General features: G+C 40.6%; 1 protein-coding gene across 5 annotated transcripts in view; it reads left to right on the top strand.

Annotated features, from left to right (window-relative positions):
• Positions 1 to 24,047, top strand: part of DOCK1 (dedicator of cytokinesis 1) — a 1,428,876-nt gene extending 1,404,829 nt beyond the window's left edge. For all 5 annotated transcript variants that reach the window (XM_029610025.1, XM_029610029.1, XM_029610028.1 and 2 more), the window contains one exon: positions 22,865 to 24,047. In XM_029610025.1, the coding sequence (XP_029465885.1) occupies positions 22,865 to 22,960 (96 nt within the window). In that variant the 3' untranslated portion in view covers positions 22,961 to 24,047. The remainder of the gene's footprint in view (positions 1 to 22,864) is intronic.
• Positions 24,048 to 26,843: the final 2,796 nt, after the last annotated feature.

Genomic DNA, 26,843 nt, shown 5'->3' with positions numbered 1-26,843 from the left:
AAAGGGGGCTCCGGAGCTGCCTCAGGGTAGGTCTTCTCCCTCGCTCACCTTTTCCTGGCACTATTGGGCATTTTTCCGTAAAGTATTTCAAGAAATCAAAAAGGAATTTGGACCCCAGCCCCAGAGTATTCTTCACTGCAAGGTGCAGCAACTGTGCAAAGCAATGTCTACTCTGAAAATCCCCATCATCTAGTGCCTTTACCATATTTGCACCACTGTCTGTCACAAAGAAACCTGCCTGAAGACTCCTACCTCTCCAGCCAAGCTGTCAACCCTCCAGCATCTTTTTTATGGCTCTTAAAATATTGCACGAGGTATGGGGGATATGCATCAACTGAATGTTTGGCAAAGTTTACATGCACCTTGATGCTCCATCCCTTGCTGCCAGCTTCTGCCTCAGCCAGGTCCCACCAGTGTGCCATCAGGAAGAGGTAAGAGTACATAGAAGTGGCAGATGCCTTCTACCAGGCACAGTTAATGCCTGATGTGGTAAGGAGGCTAGAAAGCTAGCCCGCACAAACTTCATGGTGAAGCACAGAGAGTGAAGCTTCCTGGCAGTATCCCTCAGAGTTGGAGAGCTCGTCTTCTGTACCATGTGCTTTAACTGTGATTGAGAAGTCATTTAGCAAGGGACTGCCAATTTGAGAGGCCTGAAGTTCTGGACATCAGCTTACTGCCCAGCCAACACTAGATTGTAATGTCTCTGTGGATAAAGAAAAAAATCTAAAGCAGGAAAAATCCTTACCCCGGAAGAAGAAAAGTACCTCAGGGAGTTCCAATCACCCTAGGATCAAAACTGTGGACAATTTTTCCTTCTGTGCCTTGTCTGTGGGGAATGGTCATCCTGAGAACCGCAACCCATTTAGAAAGGCCGAAAATAAAGAGCCCTCAAGGAGAATGACTAAAAGAAAAGATGAACCCACACAGTGGTCCTGCTCTTTTTGTAAAGCGCTGGAACATAATGTTGGGGCTAGACGACATGGACACTCCATGTTAATGGAGAAACAGCGCAAGAAAGAGAAGGGGGAAATAACAGAACCCCAGAATGGGAATGAAAAATGGGAAGAAGAGTGGGTGAACACATTCAAAAAGCTACAAAATTGTAGCTTAGTGGATATCCCTCATCAGCATCACAAGGAGTTTGTGATCCAGGTAGAACTGAATGAAGTCACCTCCCAAGCATTGATGGATTCAAGGTCTGGCAAGACTCATTCATGAGGACCTTCTCCAAAAACAGCGTATCAATCACAAGAAAAAAGAGACACTTACCTACACACCTGAGGACAAACAGGAATACCCAACCAGTCAGGTTCTGATGACCATAGCAGGTCAAATCATTATGGAAGCAGGAGTCCTTCCTGAGTTCCTGTATCCCATATTCTGGAATGTGATTCTCCTCAGTTTATGACTTTGTGAGCCCAGCTGACAGAGAATCAGGGTAGCCCACACAGGGGTGGGTAACCATTGAGGAAGAGCCAAGAATTAGCCCGGGCACAGCTGAACACCCAGCCTGACTAGGCTGAGCTGAGGAGGAGGGTTATGTGAGGGAGCATGTAAGGAACTCCCTCAGTACACCTTAAAGGACCGGGTACAACTATCTTTACCGGTCTTCCTTAAGTCCCAACCTAGCAGACAGGGATAAGATTCCAGGGCCAGAGGGATAAGGGAGGTCCAGGGAGAGAAAGAGAATCCTTGAGAATACAAACTGTAAGTTACAATTATTTTGTTGAATTGCACAAGTTAACTAACTTGTTTTGTTTACTATTGCTTAACAAAAAATAAACTTATAAAGATTGTTGCCAGAGTCCAGCCTGGAGTCTGTTCTCTGTTGATGCGTTTGTCGGTCTCAGACGGCTTCGACCTTTGTGCCTCACCTTTCTTCCTTCTCTCTCCTCAAGCCTTGGGAAGATGGCTGCTGCCATGTCTTCATGCCGTTCTCTCCGGTGTCCCCAGATCGGCAACAGCAACGGTGTTCGCCATGATTTTCTTGAGGGCCTCCTAGGGTTTGCACGCGCATGCCACCCACGTCTTTATCCACGTCATGGCAGGAACCTCGGGGGCGTCCCCTCCGAGTGACATCATCACATCCTGGTATTTAGCCTGCCCTTCATTTGCTAACAAACTGAGGGCCTTATTTTCCAATATCGCATTGGTAACGCATTAGGGGGCGTTACCAATGCAAATGAGGCTTCTTTCGTGCAGTGGGGAAAAATCGCGTGCGGCGATGTTTTCGCCATTCATGAAAACATTAGCACCGCACGCGATGTTTTCCCAGTGCACGATGATTCTTTCAGTCTTTTATCGCAGTGCACGATATTTCCCAGTTTCTTTTATCGCAGTGCACGATAGTCCCAGACAGCCTGTTTCAGGAGAGAGAGAGAGAGAGAGAGAGAGAGAGAGAGAGAGAGAGAGAGAGAGAGAGAGAGAGAGAGAGAGAGAGAGAGAGAGAGAGAGAGAGAGAGAGAGACTTACTATAGTGCCTATGCCCTACATAGGTATTTTAACCCCTATGGGAGGGCCACCTACTAACTCGGGGTGGGGATTAGGTATGAGCGTCGGGGGTTGGGGGCCACTTTCGCATTCCACATGAGACCTACGGACAGAACAGTGGTCTCTAGTGCAGATTTGCTGGCTGTCGGAGTGAGGACGCTCACTCCAAGAAGTGGTTTGGGCAACGTTCTCTCTACCTAGCTTGATGGACACTCTACCTGGGCAACAACATGCTAGGTGGAGAGAATGTTGGCCAAATCTCCACTTGGAGTGAGCGTCCTCACTCCGACGGCCAGCAAATCTGCACTAGAGACCACTGTTCAGTCCGTAGGTCTCATGTGGAATGCGAAAGTGGCCCCCAACCCCCGACGCTCATACCTAATCCCCACCCCGAGTTAGTAGGTGGCCCTCCCATAGGGGTTAAAATACCTATGTAGGGCATAGGCACTATAGTAAGGCGCTCTCGCTCTCTCTCTCTCTCTCTCTCTCTCTCTCTCTCTCATATAACGCGAGGTTGGAGTTAGCAGCCGCGCTAACACTGCGGCTGTTTCGCCGCACACGATACACAGGTTCCCGCTTTACATATGCTCCGCCCCCTGAATACCAAATGACTAATTTGCAATCGCATTAACAGCTGTTAACGCGATTTGCGAATTTATCGCACGCGGTAAAGTGCTTGGAAAATGAGGCCCTGAGTTAGCAAGGATTGGAAGCTCTCTCTGCCCTTCTGGGTATTCTTCACTAACCTGGATACCCACTCCTCGGGGGCCCTTCTGCTCTATTTCGGGTACCTATCTTGGGATACCGGTACTTGCTCCTCGAGGGCCTACTCTCCTCAATCTGGTGCCTGCCACTGAACAACTTTTGCCTGCCAAGACCTTCAACTATACAGCTGGCTGCCTCAGTGAGTACTAACCCTTTCAGTCTGTCTAACCTTCAGCTTCAGAGCTCTGTGTCTACATCCGGGACCTGTCTCTGCTACACCGCCCTGCCTACCACCTACTCTAGTATGAGACTGGTCGCCTCTGCTGAGGACCCCCTGGACTACTTCACTGGGTTACCTTCACTGCTGCCCGCTCCCCGGGCAGTACCATCGAGCTGTACAATAAATACAACTTCTCTGTGTCTGCGTGTATAGAGTCTAGCCTAGTACTGCGGTTCCTCATGGGGCTCCTCCCCGTGGGAGTGGCCAACACCGCAGTACCCAAGAATTCACTCCAACACCTCATAACCATAACATCTGTCTAGTCCTGACTGCTCGACATTACAGTGAGTATGGAAAATCTACTGATATTGTAGCCTATCTGCCTTCTGTGGCCTGCAGATCTCTCTCCTCCTTCTCCTCAGTGCCATGAGCTTCTTCTTCTTTCTCCTGCTCTTAACTCAGTGTGGCAGCAAGCCTCCTTTGTCTGAGCAGCCAGTAGGCTCCATTGCAGGCATTCTGAGGGTAGCCATGTGATGTACATGTGTATCTTTTAGAGGTTAGCATCTCTGCAGTATAGTTATCTGTTTGTTGTTTATTGTGCCCACATTAACTATAAAAAGTAACTATGTCTCTGAGGGTTTGGTTAAAATGTTGGCATTAATTAGGCCTTGTGAACCTTGCAGGATTTAATAAATCCATTGTTAGAGTATAATGAGTGAATTTGTATATACTGTATTTGCATCTCACCAGCTTATTAATATAGACATTAGTATTACTTTAACTCAGACACGTTAGCACTAATACAGCATGTGTTAAGACCTTGTGTGTTGGCTAACCCAGCTGTTAACATGCATTACAATCCCATATTTATGCTAATACATTGAGTGTGTGTATATGCACATGGAGAAATCGATAAATAAGATGTTTTCATGTAGTATCAAAAAAGTTTAAATTCACCTTATGTATTGACTACCCCTTGTATCTATATAACCCTTAAAAGGTAAGTAGAAAAATGTTGTAAAATTAATACAATATAAAATAAATTTATATGATTCCTAGGATGGAGTCTCCAAACTTGGGAGATGACTGAGTTATATCATTCTGGAAGGGGTTAGTATTCAGATCCCTTAGCCCAAAGGAAACCAGTTAATTATCATGAATATTGCAGGGCAAGTAAAGAATAGATTTAAATGGGTCAAGTTGGAGTCAAAAAGCCATCAATTAGCATTAAAATTGTTATATGCAAAGAAGCAGGTGCAGCTCTAGAGACTTGCACACACCCACAGAGTAAAATACCCTGAATAGTGCTGTTCATTTAATTGCTTTGTGGAGGTCATTTTTATCACATCTGGAAAGCATTATATTTTTAGACATATGTTGGCCACATTGGTGCATAAAATAATATAGTAGAAGTATAATCAAAGAAATGAAGGATTATTTGTTCTGACTTCTGGCATTATAAATTATTTTTCATAAATAATTACATGAACATTACATTATTGCAATTAAAAAATTAGTCTTAAAGAGAGAATTTTGAGGCAACCTATGTTAAAAAATAATCAGTGCAATACTATATAATTCATGGACTGGTTCTTTTCTCTTTATTCCAGGTCTTATCAAGCTTGATTTATCTGAAAAAAAGGCAATATTTCTGATTAGAACTGCCCAAGCAGCTCTATCTCTTAATGTTCAGTCCTCTTACAATTAGTGAATCTCTTTGGGCAGAGTCAATGAGAATGGCTTTATTATTCAGTTTTTTTTTTGTCCCCTTGCCTTAATGTGAAGCCTATCCAATATAAAATCTGCACCTTCCTTTTGTCACGGCTGATTATCTGAAAAGGTTGAGTGCGCTATGTTGTGCAAGTTCAGGTATGGCCAGGTAGTTTTAAAATATAATGTGCATGTACTATTTTTAGGAGGAAAGAGGTCTGAACTTGCACAGGGGGAAAGAAAAAGACAGAGAGAAATTTTATGTGTGAAATTGACAGGACAGATTGCTCCTGTGCTGCAGATGTGCCTTTTATATAAGGTCCCAGTTCCCTTGAGGTATGAATGGAATCTGCCTAAAATAGGTGTTGATAGGAACTAGCAATATTACAAGCCAGAAAGCAAATCACTCACCAGAAAGAGAAAGACACTCAGTATTAAGTACTGAAAGGGAAACTGAGTGGTTCCTGGAATGGGTTAGTCCAATAGGAGTAGGACAGGATCAAGGGGAAGAAGAATCTCAGAGAGCTATATATCCAAGATATTATTTCTTTCCAATACATCACTATTAGGGGACAAGACCACCACATATGAAATAGAGATCCCACTTCTCCACATCCTCTCCAGCATCTTTTTGTTAATAAATGTAAGACTTGACGGGGATATGGACTTTTAGTGCCGAGATGTGGGTGGCAATGCCTAGTGGCAAGCCCGCTAAGCATACACTGTCAGCTGGCAGAAAAGCCCAGATGTGGATCTTTGCCTATACCAGCCTTTTTACTACTGAAGAGTGAAACATCGCATAATTATCTAACTATAATAAAGAGTATGCACCCCTCTCCCTCCCTGTATTCTCCAGCTCTGCCTCTCTCTCTCTGTATGCAAATTGAGCTCCACCTCTCTCTCCCTGTACTCTCCAGATCCACCCATCTCTGTATATTCTAATCCAGTGGTTCTCAACCTTTTTTCTGTTGGGATACACCTGACAGATAGTTCTCACATGCATGATACACTGAACACTAGAGATGTGAATCGGAACCAGAATCGGTTCGGATTTCAGTTCCGATTCACATCTCTACTGAACACATGATCACCACGGGGCTAGATGTAAACATATACTCTATATCTAAAGGAATCACCCTGACCCTTCAACAATGGATGCAGAACAGAACTAGGACATTCCCCATTTAATTTACCATGCAAAAAAGATATTTCTGGTGTCTTCTCAGTAACAGCAACATAAAAAATCTCTTCTACCAGCTGAGAATGTGGTTATGGGAATTTCCTGCTGCACGGCTGTTTGGGAAATCCATTGATTAGCTGCCCCAGGTCTCCTGCGGTGAAGGACTGATTCAGAAAGGAGACGTACATTGTAAGCCTTCTGGGAAAGAGAAATACCTGAAATGTCACTTGCCTTGAACTTGGAAAGGCATGTAAATCCAAATCCACATTCAAGCATACATAATGGGAAGTTTCTGTTTGCTATCTTATTATTAGATGTTTTTTCCACTCACATCTTGGAATTTTTGGGGGATATCACAGCTGAATGCACCGCGAGCAGCACAGGCAAACAGCTGAGTGCTGCCTTCTTACCGCTGTAAGGCCGGGGAAGCCTTGGGACACTATTTCTGCAGCGGTGACAGCAGCAACATGGCCCTTTCTTCTTCCCACGCGCCCTGCTGAACATCACTTCCTCTTCTGGGCTGCAGGGACAGGAAGAAGAAAAGGCCATGTTGCTGGCCTCCACGAACACTGCTGCTGATCCTCTCCGAACTGGAATGTACTGGTAGTCCGGGCAGGAACAGCAGCAGTGTTCATTGAAGAATTGTGTGCATCTCACTGGGGTGAAGAGAGGGAGGGAAGAGCAGCGGGAGACCAGGAAGTGCGCGACACACCTACTGTTCCTTGGCGACATACCATTTGAGAACCGCTGGTCTAATCCACTCTTTACTATCACATATAGAAATTTAGCTCTGCCTCTCTCTCTGGTTGTATTCTCCAGCTCTGCCTCTCTCTCCCCCCCTCCCCCCCAAATTGACCAGTCTCTTCTCTATTACCACACAGTACACCCGAGCTCAGTCTGAACTCTCTACTACCACACGTCTCTCTTAAGCTCTTCCTATACTTCACAGTATTTCCCCATCTTTGGAAGGGCTTTTACAACTAGTATCCAATATTTTAACCTCAAATTTTATTCTATTGTCTTCTCTCAAGTTCCTCTTATTGATGGCACTTTTTAATGCTATAACTTCTTTGCTGGTATCCCATACAAGATTCCTATGAATTCCTACCCCATTCATTAATAACAAAACATTCCTATATACAGTTACTAATAGAATTAACATGCTCTTTATCTTTTAAAAGAGAGTCATCATAGAACCATTTTCTAGTTTATGGAAGAAGTGGCTACAGGGAGCATGTAACCGAAACAGATGCATGGTCTGACACGGTTAAAGCCCCAAATTCTGCATCCAGTCTATCAGAAATCAGTTCTTTACTACACCAGATGTAATGAATTATTGAATACATGTTTTGAGGATTGAAGAAAAAAGTATAAGTCTTATCTTTTGGGTGGACATGCCTCCAGACGTAGATGAACCCCCCTGTCTCCATCTGTTAACAAAATAAATTAGCAGAAAGTTGCAATTGCGTGGGCACTTCTCCTGATTTATCGAGCTCAGGAACAGCAGCCATATTGAAGTCTTCTCCTACAATAACTTCACTCTCTGCCAAAGAACATAACACTGTTAAGAATCTGGAAACAAAACTAGGTTGATTCACATTTGGAGCATAAACTGAAGGTAGCATAAGAGTCTGATTGAGAAGTACACTTTTTATAATGATAAAACTTCCCTCCTAATCCCAACAAATCTTCATAATAGAAAGGGAAAAGATTTTGGGTAGGAGAATCCCCATCCCACACTTTCTCTTATCCAATTGTGTAACCCTTGGGCATGATGGCTCCCATAGACTGCAGGATGAACAAAGAAAATAGATGCCTGTAGTCTTTTGCAAATCCTTTATTGAAGTGGAGACACAAGGGTAGCCCGACTCTGGCCGAGTTTCGCCATCTCAAAACGGCTGCCTCAGGGGCTTACATATATCGTCTTGAGTTCCCAGTTTTTATTCAAACAAAAAATGTAAGATGATCATATAAGTGACTATATGATCCACAACAGTATTCCTTCTTTGAGCGCTTTCCTTCTTTGAGCGGTTTTTGAAAGCGCTCAAAGAAGGAATACTGTTGTGGATCATATAGTCACTTATATGATCATCTTACATTTTTTGTTTGAATAAAAACTGGGAACTCAAGACGATATATGTAAGCCCCTGAGGCAGCCGTTTTGAGACGGCGAAACTCGGCCAGAGTCGGGCTACCCTTGTGTCTCCACTTCAATAAAGGATTTGCAAAAGACTACAGGCATCTATTTTCTTTGTTCATCCCATAGACTGCATCCAGGGGCCTATAGAGGAAAAGAGATGAACCCTATCTGCTCTGTTTCTCCACAAATAGCTTTACACATCAGAATTCCAGAGATCCCTGTGGGAGGAAGCTTAGCTCCAAGGCCTTTTTGCATTAAACACATTACAAGCCCCTGTTCCTTCTCTGTAAACAGCATGGGTAATAGTCATGGTCTTTTGCATCCAAAAATCACACTGTGGAGCATTGTAGTTTCCAACGTCTTTAATGGTAGTTGATTAGATGACTGAAGAATATTTATAGCACTCAAATCAGATTTCAAATAAAATCAAGGAACATATAAGCAGAAGAAGATTAATACATTTGTGACCTCACTCTTCTAGTAACTTCTCTGAATTTAATGGAAGCCAATTCCTTAGTAATTGATCTACTTCTTTTTCCATTTAATCAGATTGAAGATAGTTCAATCCTCCTTCCACTCCCACATTATCACATATCTTCTCCCTTCTGTAGAATAGTTAGAATAAAATCCCAATTATTTATCAGAACGTAAGTCCCAGTTCTCATACCTTTCCTGAAGTCGTCTTAAATATTTTAGATCTTATGACAGTACCAGTGGACACTGACCTCTCAAGTGCAGCTCACTTGAGTCAGCAGACACAGTTTTTGAATGCTCTCAGCTCCTTCCCTCTGGAAATGGCCAGGAATCCATTTCTCCTCTGATGAAAACCTTTCCTTGTCCAGATTCTTCCTAGGTGAAAGACACCTCTTCCCAACAGAATGGAAACTGATTCCCTGGTACCAAGGACACTCGGCTCCAGGTGGGAAAAAAACAATAGTCTTTGACTCACAAAAATAGGGAAAAATAAACAAGAGACAGGAAGTTTGGAAAAAAACTTCCTAGCCTCCAAAATGAGGTAATAGTTACTGGCAGAATAAAAAAACAATTGAAGCTTGAAACTTCTATGCATCAGGTCTAAACCCTGGAGGAGTTGTAGAACAGAGTCTGAATCTTCCCGTCCCTTGATATTCTAGCTGGGTCAACTATGTGGGTACTACCTCCTTCTCTTTTTCAGATGGGAGGGCAGTGTTCATTACTCCCCTTGATTTGAAGGCGATGCATCCATTAGGGATGCATCACCTAAAGCAGTGGTTCTCAACCTTTTTCCCATTTTGACACACCTGACAGAGCACATTCACATGTGTGACACACTGCTCATTACAATTCACAGTTGAAATAAAAAAAAATAAAGGCCCAGTATTACTTTTATTGTTAAGAATGACACAAGGGAAAGACAAGTACTCTGTCTATACTGAAATTGCATAAATAATAAACATCCCATACCAAAACAACACCAATTTCCAGCACTCAAGCAGTAACCACCTTACCTAAGAAAAGGCAACACTGAAAATATTACACCAGGCCTTAAAACTCCAAAAGTCCTCCTATTGGGAAAATGGACCAAGCCAGGCTACTATAGAGCCTTACACAGAAACTACATGCCAGCAGAATACCTCACCTCAGTCACATGTGCAGACCCTCACCTAACAAAGAATAAAAAAACCATAAAGCATAACTAGAAACATGCAGACAAATACTGAACTGGAAACCGCAACAAGTCAGAGAGACTGTATGCAGTGTAACAAAGGAAAAAGAGAAACATCACCCTTCCTCATAAAATAAATCAAGAAATATAAAATAAATAGCAGTAAAACCATAATAATAAAAGTATAGATTATTTCGAAATGGCTGATGAATTGAATATCCAATAATTAAGAACTCATATCAAACATTTCTAGATACCAATAAAATATTTCAAAATAGCAGACACAAAGAACCAATAATGAAAAATAATAAGGATAAAAAAATGCTTTGCTTTGCATACCTGGGAACATTTGATATCCAGGTGCCCTGAGATTGTTTTGAATTAGCAGGAGGAGGGATGGTTGCCTGCAACTTTCTCCTCTCTCTCAGTCACATACAAGCTCTTTCTCACACTGGCTCTCAATCACACACATATACACATGCTCTCTATCTTACTTATATAGGCTCTCAATCACACACATATACACATGCTTTTTCTCTCTCACTTATATAGGCTCTTAATCACACATTTACACACATGTTGTCTGTCTTTTCACACATACACACACACAGGCTTTCAATCAATCACACACATACATGCTATCTCTTTCTCTCACACACAGGCTCTCAATCACATACTCACATGCTGTCTCACCTACACTGGCTCTCAATCATGCACAGACACACATGCTCTCTTACTTATACATACAGGCTCTTAATGATACACACACATGATCTCTCTCACTTACACATACAGGTTCTCAGTCATACACTTACATTCATGCTATCTCTCTCACATACAAAGGATCTCATTCACACACAGGCTTTCAATCACACACACAAACAGGTTTTCAATCACACATTTACATACATGCTGTTACACATATACACACAGGATCTCAAACATATATATTTGCTTGCTCATTCACTCTCTCTCTCTCTCTCCTCCCACTGAACTAGCAGCAGTAGCAGCCTCCTCCACTTACAGCCCTTGCGGCCTCAAGAAAGGAGTCCCATCAGCCATGGGGGTTGATGTTGCGCCTCTTTTGCTCCGCGCCGCTCATTCTTCAGGCCACACCTCTTTTCTTCGGGCCAATGCTGCCCACACTAGCATGGTCTCTTCTTCCCACACACGCAGCTACTGCATACCACTTCCTCTTCCGGGCCATAGGAGGCGGGAAGAAGAGATCATGGTTCTCCTGCCATGTTCCGCCCGGGCAGAAGATAAGTTCCTATTTCACTGGGGCAGGGAGAACAGTTGGGCCAGCGGGGGACCAGGAAGTGTGGTGGCACACTGGTTGAGAACTGGTGTAGAGGCTTGGTTTAGTGGGTTCATACATAGTATGGTGCTCCATTTTAGACCTACATCATAGAAGTTGGGTGCTGACAAGCTTAGGTTTGATTGCTGTTTTTCCCACATTCACATTCTCTCTTTTCACCAGATCTGTGAGTTTGTACATGTGTGCATACTCTCCTATAACATGAGCTCCAATCCCAGTATCAAACTTGGTTTTCATTAATGTGAAGGGTCTAAATACTCCTCCTAAAAGGATAAAGCTATATAGAGAATGGGATATGTGGAAATCAACTATTACATTCCTGCAAGAAACTCATTTCCAAAAAACTAGCAAGTTTAATTTAAAATTGAAGTTCGTGGATAGGGTGTTTTTTTCTTCCTTGTTTGAAGAACCTCTGGTTTCCGTATTAGAAGGAGCATACTAATTAGCCGGAGAGGTTCAGACAAATTTACTAAACAGTAGGTTGGATTTTATTCCTCCATGTGGGAGACTGAGATGGTGTTGCCTTATCCTTTTTCACCATTAGGCAACATTTTAGGTTGTGGAATTTTAGTTGGATTTCCTGAAGGCAGGAGCTCACTGTCTCCTGATGATTAATTTTTACTTATCCTGGAAGGACTGTTTTCCCTTTTTTGTAAGTCGGTTTGTCAATCTGATCTACTTGTTAATTGCTTTTGTTCTTTTAATCCATTTTGGGATACTTCTGTTGGTGAGACTCGTGTGAGAACCGTTCACAGAAAATTGGGGTGTAACATAATAAATAAATAAATAGAAATAGGCATTTGAAATATCTTGACCACAGATATTCTGTACTATTTGAGCAGAGTCCTCAAGATCTTTTTCTAGCATGCCTACTATTCTGTTGTTCAATCTTCGTTTATATTCCATATTCTCTTGTTTGATTTGAAGATCACCAACACTCTTCTCCAGACTCTTAACCCTCTTAGAGAAACTGGCAGTGCTATTGATCTGTTCACCCATCTGAACTACCGTAAGATCAATCCTCTCTTTAATGGCTGCAATGTCATTTTGCATTCTAGAGATGGTGCTCGCAATGTCAGAATGCATCAATTTTAATTCCTGAATTAAAGCTGCAAGATCTGTTAGTAGGGCATCCGCATCCATGGCTGAAACAGCAAGCCCTAACTGGGCATTGGTTGATTCCTCCATTTCTTCTTGAGCCCCATTGCATGGCAATGGAGATCTACTGAATTTAGCTAAGGCTGCTGTATAACGTTTTTGTGAGGCCATCCTGAAATACACTGACATGAATTTTCAAAAGAGTTATGCATGGAAATGTAACATTCTATCTTAGCAATTTTCAAAAGCCATTTACCTGCATTAAGTAAACATAACATAAGAACATAAGATATGCCTACTGGATCAGACCAAGGGTCCATTTAGCCCAGTATACTGTGTTCAACAGTGGCCAACCAAATCACAAGTACCTGGCAAGAACCCAAACATTAAATGAATAGATCCCAAGTGCACATAATGTGGGTAAACCTATTGACAATTAAATGACATATATTGTAGCAGTTTCCACTTACATGGATAAAGTGCATTTACACATATAAAACCCAGTTTTAAGAGTATAAATGCTTTTGAAAATCAGACCCTATGAGAGCAAAGTAGCCAATTCTATATATATAAACCATACACACCCCTTTGAGAGAATCAACAAGTGACTAGAAGTAACTTAAGGCAAACCCCAGAAATTGTATGAAGGTCTTCACAGTATTATCAGAGAAATGTGTGCTGCATCCTAAAATGGACAGCACCAGTTCATCTAGGCCCCATAGCATCATGTGGATCAGTGAAGAAATAGCTATATTTCATTTCCAAGCGGACCTCAGGCCCAAGTCCCTTGTCGCTGACACTCAACCTTGCTTTTAGCTTGTCCCGGAGGGGAATGCATATGGTCCCAAATCTCCCTTAATCAGTCCAAAAAAGGACCCCTTCATTAAGCATCTTTTCCATTTCATTTAATATTGTCACCTTAGGCCAGACCAGGAAGTTCCGTCTAGCGAATGAGCATGGAAGACACCAAGCTGGGGCAATGATGAGGTATCGCACTACAGAAAAACAATCTAGTGCTAGGAATTTGATGTCCATGCCATGATTGACATGTTCCTCCCAGTGTCACTGAGCGCTTTAAACCCTTACGTTTTATTTTGAAAAAATGTTCCTGCTCAAGGACCAGTCCTAATTTGAAGGAATGATAGAGATCTGTCCCACATTAAACATGGCAAGATACTCACAACAGATTTCAAGGAAGGCAGCTCAACTGCCCATCTAAATAAGCTGAGTCAAGCCACACTGTAAAATGGTTGCTGAGTAGGTCTTGAACTTTACTGGCAGGATGGTTTTAGATTACTAAAAAAAAAAAAAAAATCAAGTGCAGAGGATACAGTTTGTTCTTTATAATCATGTGTCAGTATGTATGCCGTAGGCTTATCAGAATAAAAGAACTGGCAATTATATAAATATATCACGCTACTAATCAACCAATACAATATAGTGACATATACATTTATTTTAACAATCTTTATTTTATACAAAATTTTATAAAAGACATTTTACATCATCTTCTTTGGATACACACAAGAAATATATATTTATTTATTTTATTTATTTATTTTTAATTTTTATATACCGAAGTTCTTGTAGTGGCTACAAATCACTCCGGTATACATATATTCAGGAACAATACATCACTTAAAACAATCATTCATACACTCATTCACACATCTATTTCTAAAAAGTTCCCGCCTTGTAGTGAAACTCCTTTTTCATCATTTGTTGAGTATTGGCACTCCCTTCTTTTTACTATATTTTTAGCACTCCCAACATGTTTCGCCTTAACAAGCTTCTTCAGGGGAGCGTAAACCAATCCACTACTGTTCTGGATCTTCTATACGACTTTCTCAATTACATCCATGTATATCCTTTCTCCATTCCCAACTTCAAGGACATCAAGTAAGTCCACGGAGAAAATGCTATTCTTCCATTCTCATATGGTTTTTCTTTTTTTCCACAAAAACAACGAAGATGCTCACAGTCCTTCAGCATGATGGAAGGGAGAGAGAAGAGATACTAACCTGCCATCTTAGCGTTGGCTCGTTGGCACCCCCAGTCCGCATAGTTTTACCCAAGGCTGATAGTCTCAAACAAATATGATTGATTTTTTTTATTGAGAATTAGATCGTGGGCATGTGCTGTTCTGGTTTACTTGGATTTCACTAAAGTTTTTGATACTGTCGCATCTAGAAGGCTCATAAATTCAGCAACTCTGGGGTAGGTTCCATGGTGATGGAACAGATTAGAAATTGGTTGAATTATAGATGTGGAGGGTGATGGTGGTAAATGGAATTAATTCTGAGAAAAGAAAGATGATTAGTGGAGTGCCTTGGGGTTTGGTCCTGGGGCCAGTTCTGTTCTGTTAAATATCTTTGTGAGTGATATTGTAGAATGGTTAGAAAGAAAGTTTTGTGTTTTTGCAAGTGACACTAAGATCTGCAATAGAGTGGATATGCCTGAGGGAATTTAGAGAATACAAAGAGACCTAAGAAAGCTTGAGCAGTGGTCAAAGACTTAGCAGTTAATGCAACATCAAGCATTTGGGTTTCAGAATATCCAAAGGAGCTGTACATAATGGGGGGAGGCAATGCTAATGTGTTCAGGAGAGAGACCTCATGGGGATAATGTCTGATTATCGCAAGGTGGTGAAACAGTGTGACAAGGTGGTGAGTAGAGCCAGAGGGTTTCTAGTCTGCATAGTGAGAGGCATAACCAATAGAAAAAAGAAGGTAATTATGCCTCAGTTAGAATACTGTGCTCTGTTCTAGAGGTCATATCTCAAAAAAACAGAAAGAAGCTAGAAGCAGTCCAAAGAAAGGCAAGTAAAACTGTATGGGATCTACACCAAAAGACATATGAAATGAGACTTGACGACCTGAACATGTGTAACCTAGACTAGAGGCAAGGAGAGAAGGGTATTATACAGACCTTTAAATACCTGGAAGATATCAATGCACAAATCTTTTCCAGTGGAAAGGAAGCTGTAGAACTAGGGGTCATCGTATGAAGCTGTGAGAAAGCAGACTTAGGAACATCAGAAAATATTTTTTCACAGAAAGGGGGTTGGATGTATGGAATTTTCATCTGGAGTCGGTGGTGGAGACAAAGATAGTAGCAAAATTTTAAAAAAGTGGATAAACATAGAGGATCCTTTATTGGCAAGTACATGGAAATAAAACCCTGGGGTAACATGCGTGAAGTCGTGGTTCAATCCAAAATTGCATTGTGCTTACAAGAAATGCACAAGAGTGGCCTGCTTGAAGCAGTAGTTACAATCCGAAACAGAAGGCATGGGAGAAATCTGCATGGAACAACAGTTACAACCTTAAACTCCTTTCTTGCAGACTGAATGGGCCACTTCGATGTTTACTATGTTACTATGCTTGAATAGAGGAAAGGGGTAAGGCCATTGCTGGAAACCAGGCACTCAGTAACTCATGCAGTAATGGAACAGTCATGGCATGTGATAGATGTGTGTCAATTTTCTTTTGAAATCAAACAGTTTAAAACATTTTTCCTAGCCTTCTTTTGGGCACTTTGAATCAGCAAGTTGGTTACACAATTTAAGCATAAGTCAGGCCCCAGCAGACTGCTATTTGGTGATATACAAATATAGGGCATTATACAGATTTTGTATATCCACAGATACAAATCTTACCAGGAAGGAAGGGGCCAGATTTTGACATTAAAAACAATATACTTTGTTGTCACTTGGTCTGTATAGAATGCCAAGGTATACTTCAGTATAAGGCCACACGGCAGAATAAAGTTCTTAGTGGATGCCAAACTTTTTCCATGGACAAGATTTCAATTCTCTATAGTTTTCTGACACTCTGTTTCAGCAATAGGACTGGACCCATAAATGTTCAAGATGTATTTGTATCAAATTGGGGCTGCAGCAATTGATACACAAGCTGATCTACCTCAGAACAATACACCGAGGATTGGATTTTGGTAATCTTTTGAAAGGCGACCAAAATGATAAGGGGCATGGAACGACTGCCCTATGAGGAAAGGCTAAGGAAGTTAGGGCTGTTCAGTTTGGAGAAGAGATGACTGAGGAGGGGATATGATAGAGGTCTACAAAATCATGAAAGGACTTGAATAAGTAAATGTAAATCAGTTATTTACTCTCTCAGATAATAGAAGGACTAGGGGACACTCCATGAAGTTAGCAAGTAGCTCATTTAATACAAATTGAAGAAAATTCTTTTTCACTCAGCACATAATTAAGCTCTGGAATTCATTGCCAGAGGATGTGGTTACAGCAGTTAGTGTAACTGGGTTTAAAAAAGGTTTGGATAAGTTCACATAAACTGCTATTAATTAATAAGCAGCAGTAGCTTGAGATTTATTTAATGTTTGGGTACTTGCCAGCTACTTGTGACTTGGATTGGGCACTGTTGGAAACAGGATACTGGGCTTAATGAACCCTTGGTCTGACCCAGTATGGCATAACTTATGTTCTTATGTTCTTACAGGCTTGCCCCAGGAGTGCAGGATTATCTGAATCGGATATTCCTTCATCTTTGGGCAAGCAAGAATACTGAAATGCAAATATATGGCAGTCACCTAGGCCTTGCAGCATGCAGGAATGATGGATGGCCAGACGCAGTATGTGCTTGGGCACAGCTGAACATTTCCATCCAGCAGCAACTGCACTGTTCAGCTCAACGTGATTCATTGGTGATCCATCTTAGAGGCAGCAATCTGTTATCTCTCACATACAGACAGCTGATTGGGACAGTGAAACATGATCTGTCGTATTTATTGGTTTTGATTCTCAGGACAGTCATAATTTTGCTCAGACATAATACCCCAATGGGCTGGCTGCAGACATTTTTGAACTGATGTTGGTATAAGATAAACTGACAGTTCAACATGTGGTTGATTCAAAGAGACACCAAATTCTACGTGAATGGGCTTCAACAGGCTGTGTTAGCTTTTATCATGAAGATAAAATGCATTTATCAGACATTGGACATTTTTAATAATACAAGAGGTGTTAAAACTCTTTTTCCAGATCAGGCTGCAACTGAGGTGTTGGGGTTCTGTGAAAAGTCTCTGTCTACCCCAGGTCTGTGGTAGGGTACCCAAACCAAAGGGTGAGAGACAGAAAATAGCTATGCACAACATTAGCCCTCTTGTCTTCTCTTGGCAGGCCTGGGGACACCACCCTTACTAATGGGAGTGTGTATGATGTCACACACCAGGGGGAACCCCAGGATACTGCAGAACATGTATTGGGTACAGCCATGCAACTGTAGGAGTCTCTGGCTTGGAACATGGCAGGAGTCTATGGGGACTGGCCTGGCTTTATATTCGGCAGGCTTAGTGGGGTACATAAGCTGCCTAGATAAACTACGGTGGGCAGCAAAGAATAGTGCTTGGTTTAGCATACGTATTGAGTAACTATTGCATATTGTGTAAATAAAGTTGCAGCTTGTTTTCATGACATACATTTTTTTAATATTGATTCATTGTGGTGGAAGGAGAGATAAACTATGTTGTGTCTGCCTTTGCTGTTTGAATATCAGTCATACTGTTCATCAGAGTTTTGTTTCTTGCACTAGTAATCTTTTCCCCTCCCCCATAAGCAAAAAAAAAAAACCAGTTGAAGATGCCTATCATGATGAATTTGGAAGGTTAGTAGATAATTACAAAACTTTCTTTATAGTAGATCTCACAGCAACCTGTATGTTTGCAGAGATAATTAAACACATTGATGTTTTATGATACTGCTGTATTACATATCGATTATTCACTTGCTCACCAACTTAAGTTGATGAAGGAAAGATGGGTTGAAATAAAATTGACTTCATTCATGCAATGCTGATTTCCAAGCTAGTGATGTGGCAATTAAAATATATCTGTCATAAGAACATAAGGCATGCTATGCTGGGTTAGACCAATGGTTCATCAAACCCATCATACCATTAACATACACCCAGGCAGTACCACATAAAGCCTAATGGGCACCAGCCTTTGTCACATGGTAGACCTTGGTAATAGCAGATATGCCAGCCCTCACTGCATGTGAACTTCATAGCTGCAAGATTTGTAACAAAAAAAAAAAAAAGCTAAAATTTTAAGAGAGATGCTTTGTTTGCCATTCTTTTATAAATGCACCTACAAAAAAAAAAGATTGTAAGCATCATAGATTTTCCTTTACACTGCCTCCAGTTGTATTAGCTTTCTGCTAACTCTCTGGTTAAAAGCTGTAATATAAGTACTAAAGTGTATATACATAATAATATAAAGGTAATATAGTAGATGTTTGCAGATAAGGACCATTTTTCACACCCAGTCTGACCAGTTATACCTACATACATTCCTCTGCTTCTAGTTATCACCCTCCCATGTCCTTCCCAACACTCTCCATGGTAAGAAAATTGCCCAGCAATCTCAAGCTTGACTGCTGAAAGGAAATTAGTTCTTAATATTATGAGGTTAATGTTCAAAATGGTTTGTTCAACTAAGTTTGGAACTTCACCAGACAAACCAAGAGGTTTAAATATGTGCCTTCCACTGTCTGGATATGTTTTAGCCAAACAAGCCATTACCTGGCTAAAACCTATTGGAGAAAAAAAGAGGCATTTCAAGGGTGGGTCTTAAGCTTAAACAAATAGCATTGAATATCAGTGGTATCCTGGTAAGTTTCGAGGTGTAAAATTTTCTATGATAAATGCAGGCCTAAAGTGATTAGGATACAGGTACCTAGATAACTTTAGCTTTAACTGGCTATATTAAAATACAGCCTGTTAAGTGACTACAAAATATGGGGGGGGGGGAATCTGTAGACCCAATCCACCCCCGTACCTTGCTAAAAAAAAAAAAAAATTTACACATGATGTCAGACCTAGCTCCTGAATCCTCCTTCCTTCTGCCCCAAACCCCCCAAAACATTATTTTGCCGGTCTGTTGCCCCAAGGGACATCCCTGAACCACTCCCCAAAAATGAAAAATGAATGTGGCCTGCAGCTCCCTCTTCAATCCCATCCAGTAACTCTGATGACAACGCTGGACACTGCCCCGGAGCGTTATGATCCTACCATGCACTGTTGGCCTGGGAGATTTGAGGGATGCCGGGTGAATCAGGAGGGGCGAGGTTGGGGCATAGGGAAGAGGTCATGAGGATGGGGCCTGCAGGCCCCATTAATTTTGCAATTTTGAGGGCAGGATGGGGGTAGGGAGGCTCCACATGTGATAGGGCTACAACGTTTTCCAAATCTTTTAGGGAGGGGAAATATTTGAGGGATGCCCGACATTTATTTGTTTGTTGGCAAGCTAGGATTTGTTTTTAATTAGTTTAATTTTGTACCTGCTAATATAGTTGGTTAATTTAAAAGTTATCCGGATTTATTTTCTCAGATAACTTTAAAACGTAGCCGATTAAGGGGTGGATTTATCAAAATGCGGTACGTACCGCATGCGATAGCAAAAGGGGCGTGGTGTATGCCACCACTGGGGGACCCGTTGAGAGAGAGAGAGAGGCGTTATGGCTCTGCGATACCTCTTTGCAGGCAGGCTAACCCAGCCCACTCTCCGCCCAGGTTTTGAATTTGCATCCCCTCTCCGCCCCTACTCCTCCCAGTTTTTGCATTTGCATCACACCATAAGATATGGTGCGATCGCATGCGGTAAACACGTTTTCGCATGCGTTAAAGGCCTATCGCATGCGAAAACGGGGCTTTTTCGCATGCGATAAGCCCTTAACACATGCGAAAACGCCTTACCGCATTTTGATAAATGACCCCCTAAGTTTGAAAGTTATCCTGTAGTATGTTCAATGGGATGTTTAACCCATTGAATATTTCTGACAACATATCTCGCAGACTTTAGCTGGATAAAGTAGTCTGTTAGCTGTTTTTCTGAATAATGTTGCCTCTGTAAAATATTGTTCTTTGAAAATATTACTGTATTTTGTTCACTAATATCCATAAATATATTGTATGTACCTAATATAAAAAATATAGGTAAATTAATATCCAAAAGCAAATCTTTAGTCCAATAAAGGCAAACAAATAGAAAGATTGGCTTAATACATTAATCAAGATGAATTTAATTGCTTGCACAAAATATTACAGGAGCTACCAAGACTTTTGCATATTAAAGTATATGCCTACAAAATTCAGTATATTAAATAATGAATTATTCTCACATACGTCATGCCTTCCTAAAGTTGAGTGTGTTAATGTGTAAGGTTTAGTGATAATTATCACCTAAGGCAGATATGAAATCAAGATTGTGCGTATCATGGACATGAAATGAGAAAAACCTGTAAAGAAGTAAATTATGTTTTAAATAAATAATAAAAATGAAAAAGAAACTAACAAAATTAGGCTTCTGAATATATCTGTGATATAGTACTTTCAAATTGAAGCTTCCGTTAGAATTACTATCTACCTCCCCTTGTCATCAGAACATAGCAATATGGGCTGGTATTTTCTACAGTGTCCAAACTTTATGGAATACTAAGCTATTACTACTTCCAGGCAATGGGTGGGCCACAGCATGCCCACTTTGGATCCAGGCCTACCCCTCAAGCTTCGAGGACCTGCCCAAACCAAAGGTGGAGTGGTGCCAGCCTGCCACTGGTAGAGATCTTTGGCTGTCATAACAGCAAAGAAAAATTAGCACAGGACCCACTGCAGGTGTGTGTGTATGTGCACTGAAAGTTCCTGTAGCTGCCCCATCCCCTTCTACTGCATGGATTTTCTATAAGCAAGGAAACCCATGCTAGGGGTGGGATCGCTGCAGAGCTTTTAAGTGCACACACAGCACTTTGGGCCCTGCACCCGTTTTTGTTTTTTTTGTTTGTTTGGGGGTTTTTTTGCTGCTGTTGTTGCTCCCATCGCTGGGCCTGGACCACTCAAAAAGGTAAAGGACTGGAGATGGGGGAGAAGCCAGAAAGGAGCCATTTGGTGGTGAGGAAAGGGAAGCTGGGAAGACACCATGAAGGAAGAAGAGGAACTAAGAAGGGCTATGGGGGAAGGGAATAGAAGAAAGAAGCTGGAGAAATTCCATGGAGAAAGGAATAGAAGAGAGAGAGAAGCCATGATTGGAAAGGGGGAGGAATAAGAAGGCGAGAGGCCATGATGTGGAAGGGAAGGAATAGGAAAGAGAGGGGCCCTTGATGGGAGGGGTAGGTGGCAAGGGAATCTAGCTTTTTAAAGAGGCCTTTTCTCTTTAAGGATGCTTATTATTTATGAACTTTTTCATCATTACCGTGTTCTATCATAATGTTTAATTGTATTTTGCTATTTTATGATTATTGTTCAATGCCTTGAGTTTTTGGAAGATGTTTAACAAGTTACATAAATACAAGAGATGGGGGCCATTGGGGTAGGAGGGAGAGGGCTCTGGGTTTTAGGAGGGCAAGGAACCAGGAAAGGGCCATGGGGGTGTAGGAGGAAGAAGACTCAAGAAGGGGCCATGAGGGTGGGAACAGGAGGGAAAGATCCAGTAGGAGGGATCCTATTCCAGGTTTCTCCCTGGGCCCCCCTGTATGTTTAGAGCCCATCCATGTTCACTTTGGGTCCTGGCTACTCTACTATTCCAGACTATTTTGAAAATTGCTGAATGACAAAAAATTGACTTTAACTTGTCCTGTGAGGATGACTGGTAGCCATGTGTCTGCTTTGCTAGCATTTATGTGTGAGATTTCACATTCATTTAATTTTTGGAATTTTGAGTACCATATCTTCTTTACATGAAATATTGTAGAACACAGTGCTGTATGTAGAAGACTGAAAACTTAAAAATAATACTTCAGTAATAGCCCTTATCACTCTAATTCTACCAACCATATAATAGGCTAGGGGTATGTAGGAAAAGGCACTTAACAGATGTCAGGATCCATTATCAGGCTCATATAGCCTGAGCAAAAACATGAGGCGAGGAAACCATATATATTCAAGGCTTTTGTAGAATAAATGTATATGTGGCTGCAATTCATTGTGATGCAATGCTCAGTTCCTCAATTGTAGTGCCTGAAGCAGTATCATTTAATGCAACGCATTACAATCAATCCATAAATGTGTTAGGTAGGCAGACATGTATCCATTAAAGTGTTCCTTAGTGAACTTAATCTGTGGCACTGAAAGGGTTAGTCAGTAACTTCCTGAGAACTTTATCAATGTCAGCAGTAAAAGCTAGATAGTGAATTAACAGCCAGAGGCAAACCAGAACTGGGAATGAACAATTTTGAGGGCATGATTTCAGTAATAAACTAGATTAGAACTAATTTTCCATCTGCCATAATTGTATATGAGATCATACAGTAGCTGAAATAGCTGCAATTTCAAAGCCAATGCATGAGTGAACATTATCTTGTCCAACCTTTTTGTGTTTTTCAGCATCTTCCACCTCCATTACCAAGCAAGACCCCGCCACCCCCCCCTCCAAAGAGTACCCGGAAGCAAGCCTCGTTTGACTCCAGTATCATACCGTGAACGGCAAGAATTTCTCCCAAGACAAAGCTGTAATGTGTCATGCCCTGATATATTTTTAAACGATATAATATTTACCTTGCCTGGGTCTGCAATGTGTAGCATTTAATGGAATCATGGAATCATTTTAACATTGTGAAATTCATTTCTAACAGAAAATTAGCCTCCTGTGAAACAAGGTAACCTTTTCAGCTACAGCTGCTAATTTATAGGTGTAATGTTATCAGGCATGCTAATAATGTAGCAGTGGTTCTTCAGTTTTAAAAAATGAACAAAGGAGAGAGACTTTAAAACATATCAGGTTGTAAGTGGCCAAGGATCAATTGAATGATATCATTTTGTCCTGATATTATTTTGTATAGAGGTTTGTATGTGTGTGTGCGAGTATGTATATATATATATATATATATGTATATATATATATATATATATATATATATATATATATATATATTTGCATCTATATCTATATATATACAGTGGTTTTAGATTTTATTTTGCAGTTTTAATCCTGCTTTTATTATATTAGTACCATACAGTATCTGATTTCCAGTATGTTCATTTTTTAACTGAAAAAAATTCTATAAATAGCTAACATTTTCTTAAAAAAAAACAATCTGGGAATATCCAATATTGGGCAATCTGGGAATATCCAATATTGAGCAATATTGGAATCTAATTTCTTAATGTTTTCATTTCCATTTTGCTATTTTATAATTAATTGCATTTTTGGTATAATTGTATTGTATACTGTTTTAATTGCATCACTGACTCCCAATCAATAAAAGTTTGGAAACAAAAATGGGACTTTTTGAAAATTACTGGTAGTTGATTGAATTGGTAAATTGTCATTTTTGTTAGAGAGTTGTAAGGTAGCCCCACCATGCTAATGTTCTAAAGTTGATGCTACCTTTAAATTGATACTCGGGTGGTAAGTCACAAGATGTTCTGGTTGGTTGTGTTTGTGTATTAAAGGGGTTCTAGGATGTTTCCCTATAGTACACACATGTTGTTTTTCTTCTGGAATTGTGGACTTTTCCTGTTATTACTTTTTTTTTAAAACAGTTTTATGAATTTCTTTTCTCTTGTGGCTATGTCCATTTTGTATTTATTTTTTAAGTCTCTATTACATGTATTTTTTGGGGAAATTCTAAGTGAGTTACAAACTTATTAAAATAATATAATACCACAATGGCATAACATCCGACACCTCTACACAAAGTTTCAATAGAAACCTGCCCCCATACACATCCTAAAATCAAAAATACAAATCAGCATCCCTAAACATTTAAAAATTATCAAGGTACAAATTAAACAGTAAACACCTCTAACAAAACTAATCAGCCACCTGCATAAAAATCCATGTCTATAAATGCTTATGAAAATCCAACAAATCTTGAACTAAACATAGTTCTTTTGGTAATTGATTCTAAATAGGTGCTCTGAGAATGCTCTTTGTTATGTAATTGCCTATCTAACCTCCCTTACTGACAGAATCACTAAAAAAAACCTCTTCCTATAAACACAATAATCACCTCAGGGTATAAAAAGAAAGCTTGTTGTTGAGATTAAAGTGGGCCAATCCCCCTCAAGGTCTTAAAAATTAAACAGAACAACTTAAACCTGGATGGCCAACTCACAATTACTGTATTTTCCTGTGTATAAGTCACACACCCCTATAAATTGCCATTTTGATGAAAAAGTTGGTAGATTAGTTGCACCTTTGTATAAGATGCATCTGTTTATACAGTGAGGTTAACAGCACAAGCTGAGAGAGATTGTGACAGTATATAAGTTGCACCAGTGTATACGTCACAGTCAGGAAAATTGCTGAAAAAAATGTGATTTATACTCCAAAAAACATGGTAACCAAAGGAATTCTTTCAAAACTGGGGTAACATGTTCCTGAATGCCACTACCGAGCTGCAGCATTCTGAACCAAATGTAGAAGATGTAAAGTCTTTTGAGGGAGAACGAAGTTCAAGGAATTACATTAATCCATCTGCCTACCTTACCAATACCTTAATCAAAATCTTCAAACATGATGGCTCGAATCAGTGTTTAAGCTTCCTTACATTACACAGTTGGGAAAAAGTAGATTCTGGAATCCAATGGATTATAAGATCCAAGGCAGCATGGATTTAACCGAGGTAGGTTTGGTCAGACTAATCTGATCAATTTCTTTGATTGGGTGACCAGAGAGTTCGATTGGGGGAGAACACCAGATGTAGGGTACTTAGATTTCTGTGAGGCCTTTCACACGGTTCCACACTGACATAAATAAATTGAGCATCCTTGCTGTGGATCCTAAAGTGACAGAGAATGGGTTAGAAACTGCTTGAGTGGAAAATGATGAAGGGTAGTGGTAAATGGAGTTCACACTGAGGAGGGAGCATTATTAGCTGTGTGCTGCAGGGATCAGTCCTTGGACCATTTCTTCTTAATATTTTTATAAGCAACATTGCGGAAGGATTGTCAAGAAAGGTTTGTCTTTTTGCCGATGTTACCAAAATCTGCAACAGGATAGACAGCCAAGAAGGTGTAGGAAATCATGAGGAGGGATCTAGAGAAGCTCAAGGAATGGTCTAGGATCAGGCATCTAATACATAATGCTAAAAATTGAAGAGTTATGCATGTAGGGTGCAAAAACCATGGGAGAGGTAAAGTACAGGAGATGAAATAATTCTAAGCATGAAAGAAGAGCAAGATTTGAGGACGATGATGTCTACTGATCTTAAGCTAGCCAAACAGGTGGCAAAAGTGACAGCAAAAGCCAGAAAGATGCTTGAGTGCATAGGAGAAAAATAGCCAGCAGAAAAAGAGAGGTGACATTGCTCTTGTATATGTCCCTCATTTAGAACAGTATATATAATTCTGGAGACCGTACCTTTAAAAGGATATAAAGCAGTTGGAGTCAGTACAGAGGGTAGTTACTAAAATGGTCAGTGGTCTTGTTTCTAAAACATATGGGGACAGACTTAACGATCTGAATATGTGTACCCTAGAGAAAAGGTGAGATAGGGGAGATATGATAGAGACATTTAAATACCTCCAAGGTTTCCATGCACAGGAGATGGGCTTCTTTCAATGGAAAGGAGACTCTATAACAAGGGTTCATGGGATGAAGGTGAAAGGGGTAAACTCAGGAGTAATCTAAGGAAGTATTTCTTTACAGAGAGGGTAGTATCTGCATGGAACAGCCTCCCTATTGAGGTTGTGGAGAATAGAACAGTATCAGAGTTCAATATAGCATGGGATAAATGTGCGGGGGATCTCTGAGGGGAGTGGTAGGGATTGTAAAACTGAATTAATTGGTGTGAATGGGCAAAGTAGATAAGCCATATGGTCCTTTTCTGCAATCATGTTTCTATGTTGAAAACTTTGTAGTCTTCGTCCAGAATCTCCCCCAGATTATAAAGCTCGCACTTAAATTGCAGTACCACTTTTTTTAAAAACAAACTATGGAGGATCAGACATCCCTTTGTTCCACTCAGTCAACATGGCTTCAGACTTTATTGAATTCAAACACATTTATTTTGCTGTGGTCATTCTTATACTGCTACCAGGTACCCATTAATCTGAGCTACAGACTCTGCAATATTAGGCCCGAGTGGAGAATACAGTTGTGTGTCATCAGCATAAACATGAAAAGCCATGTTAAATTGCAGAAGATCCTTGTTAAAGATTACAAAAAAAATAAAATAAACAAGGTAGACAAAAGAAATAAGCTTTGAGGAACTCCATGGTGCAAAGTAAATTCTGTTTAACAATGTTCTCCTGAAAGCCATTGGACAGATAGGAAGTGAACCAGGTAAGAGGAATGTCAGGGACAGTTAACTCCACTAATCTCTGGAGAAGAAGCAGATGGTCAACCAGATCAAAAGCT

The sequence above is a fragment of the Rhinatrema bivittatum genome, chromosome 7, assembly GCF_901001135.1.
Source record: "Rhinatrema bivittatum chromosome 7, aRhiBiv1.1, whole genome shotgun sequence".
NCBI lineage: Eukaryota > Metazoa > Chordata > Amphibia > Gymnophiona > Rhinatrematidae > Rhinatrema > Rhinatrema bivittatum.
The sequence above is the reverse complement of the archived record's forward strand: the minus strand, read 5'-3'. Positions and strand labels throughout refer to the sequence as shown.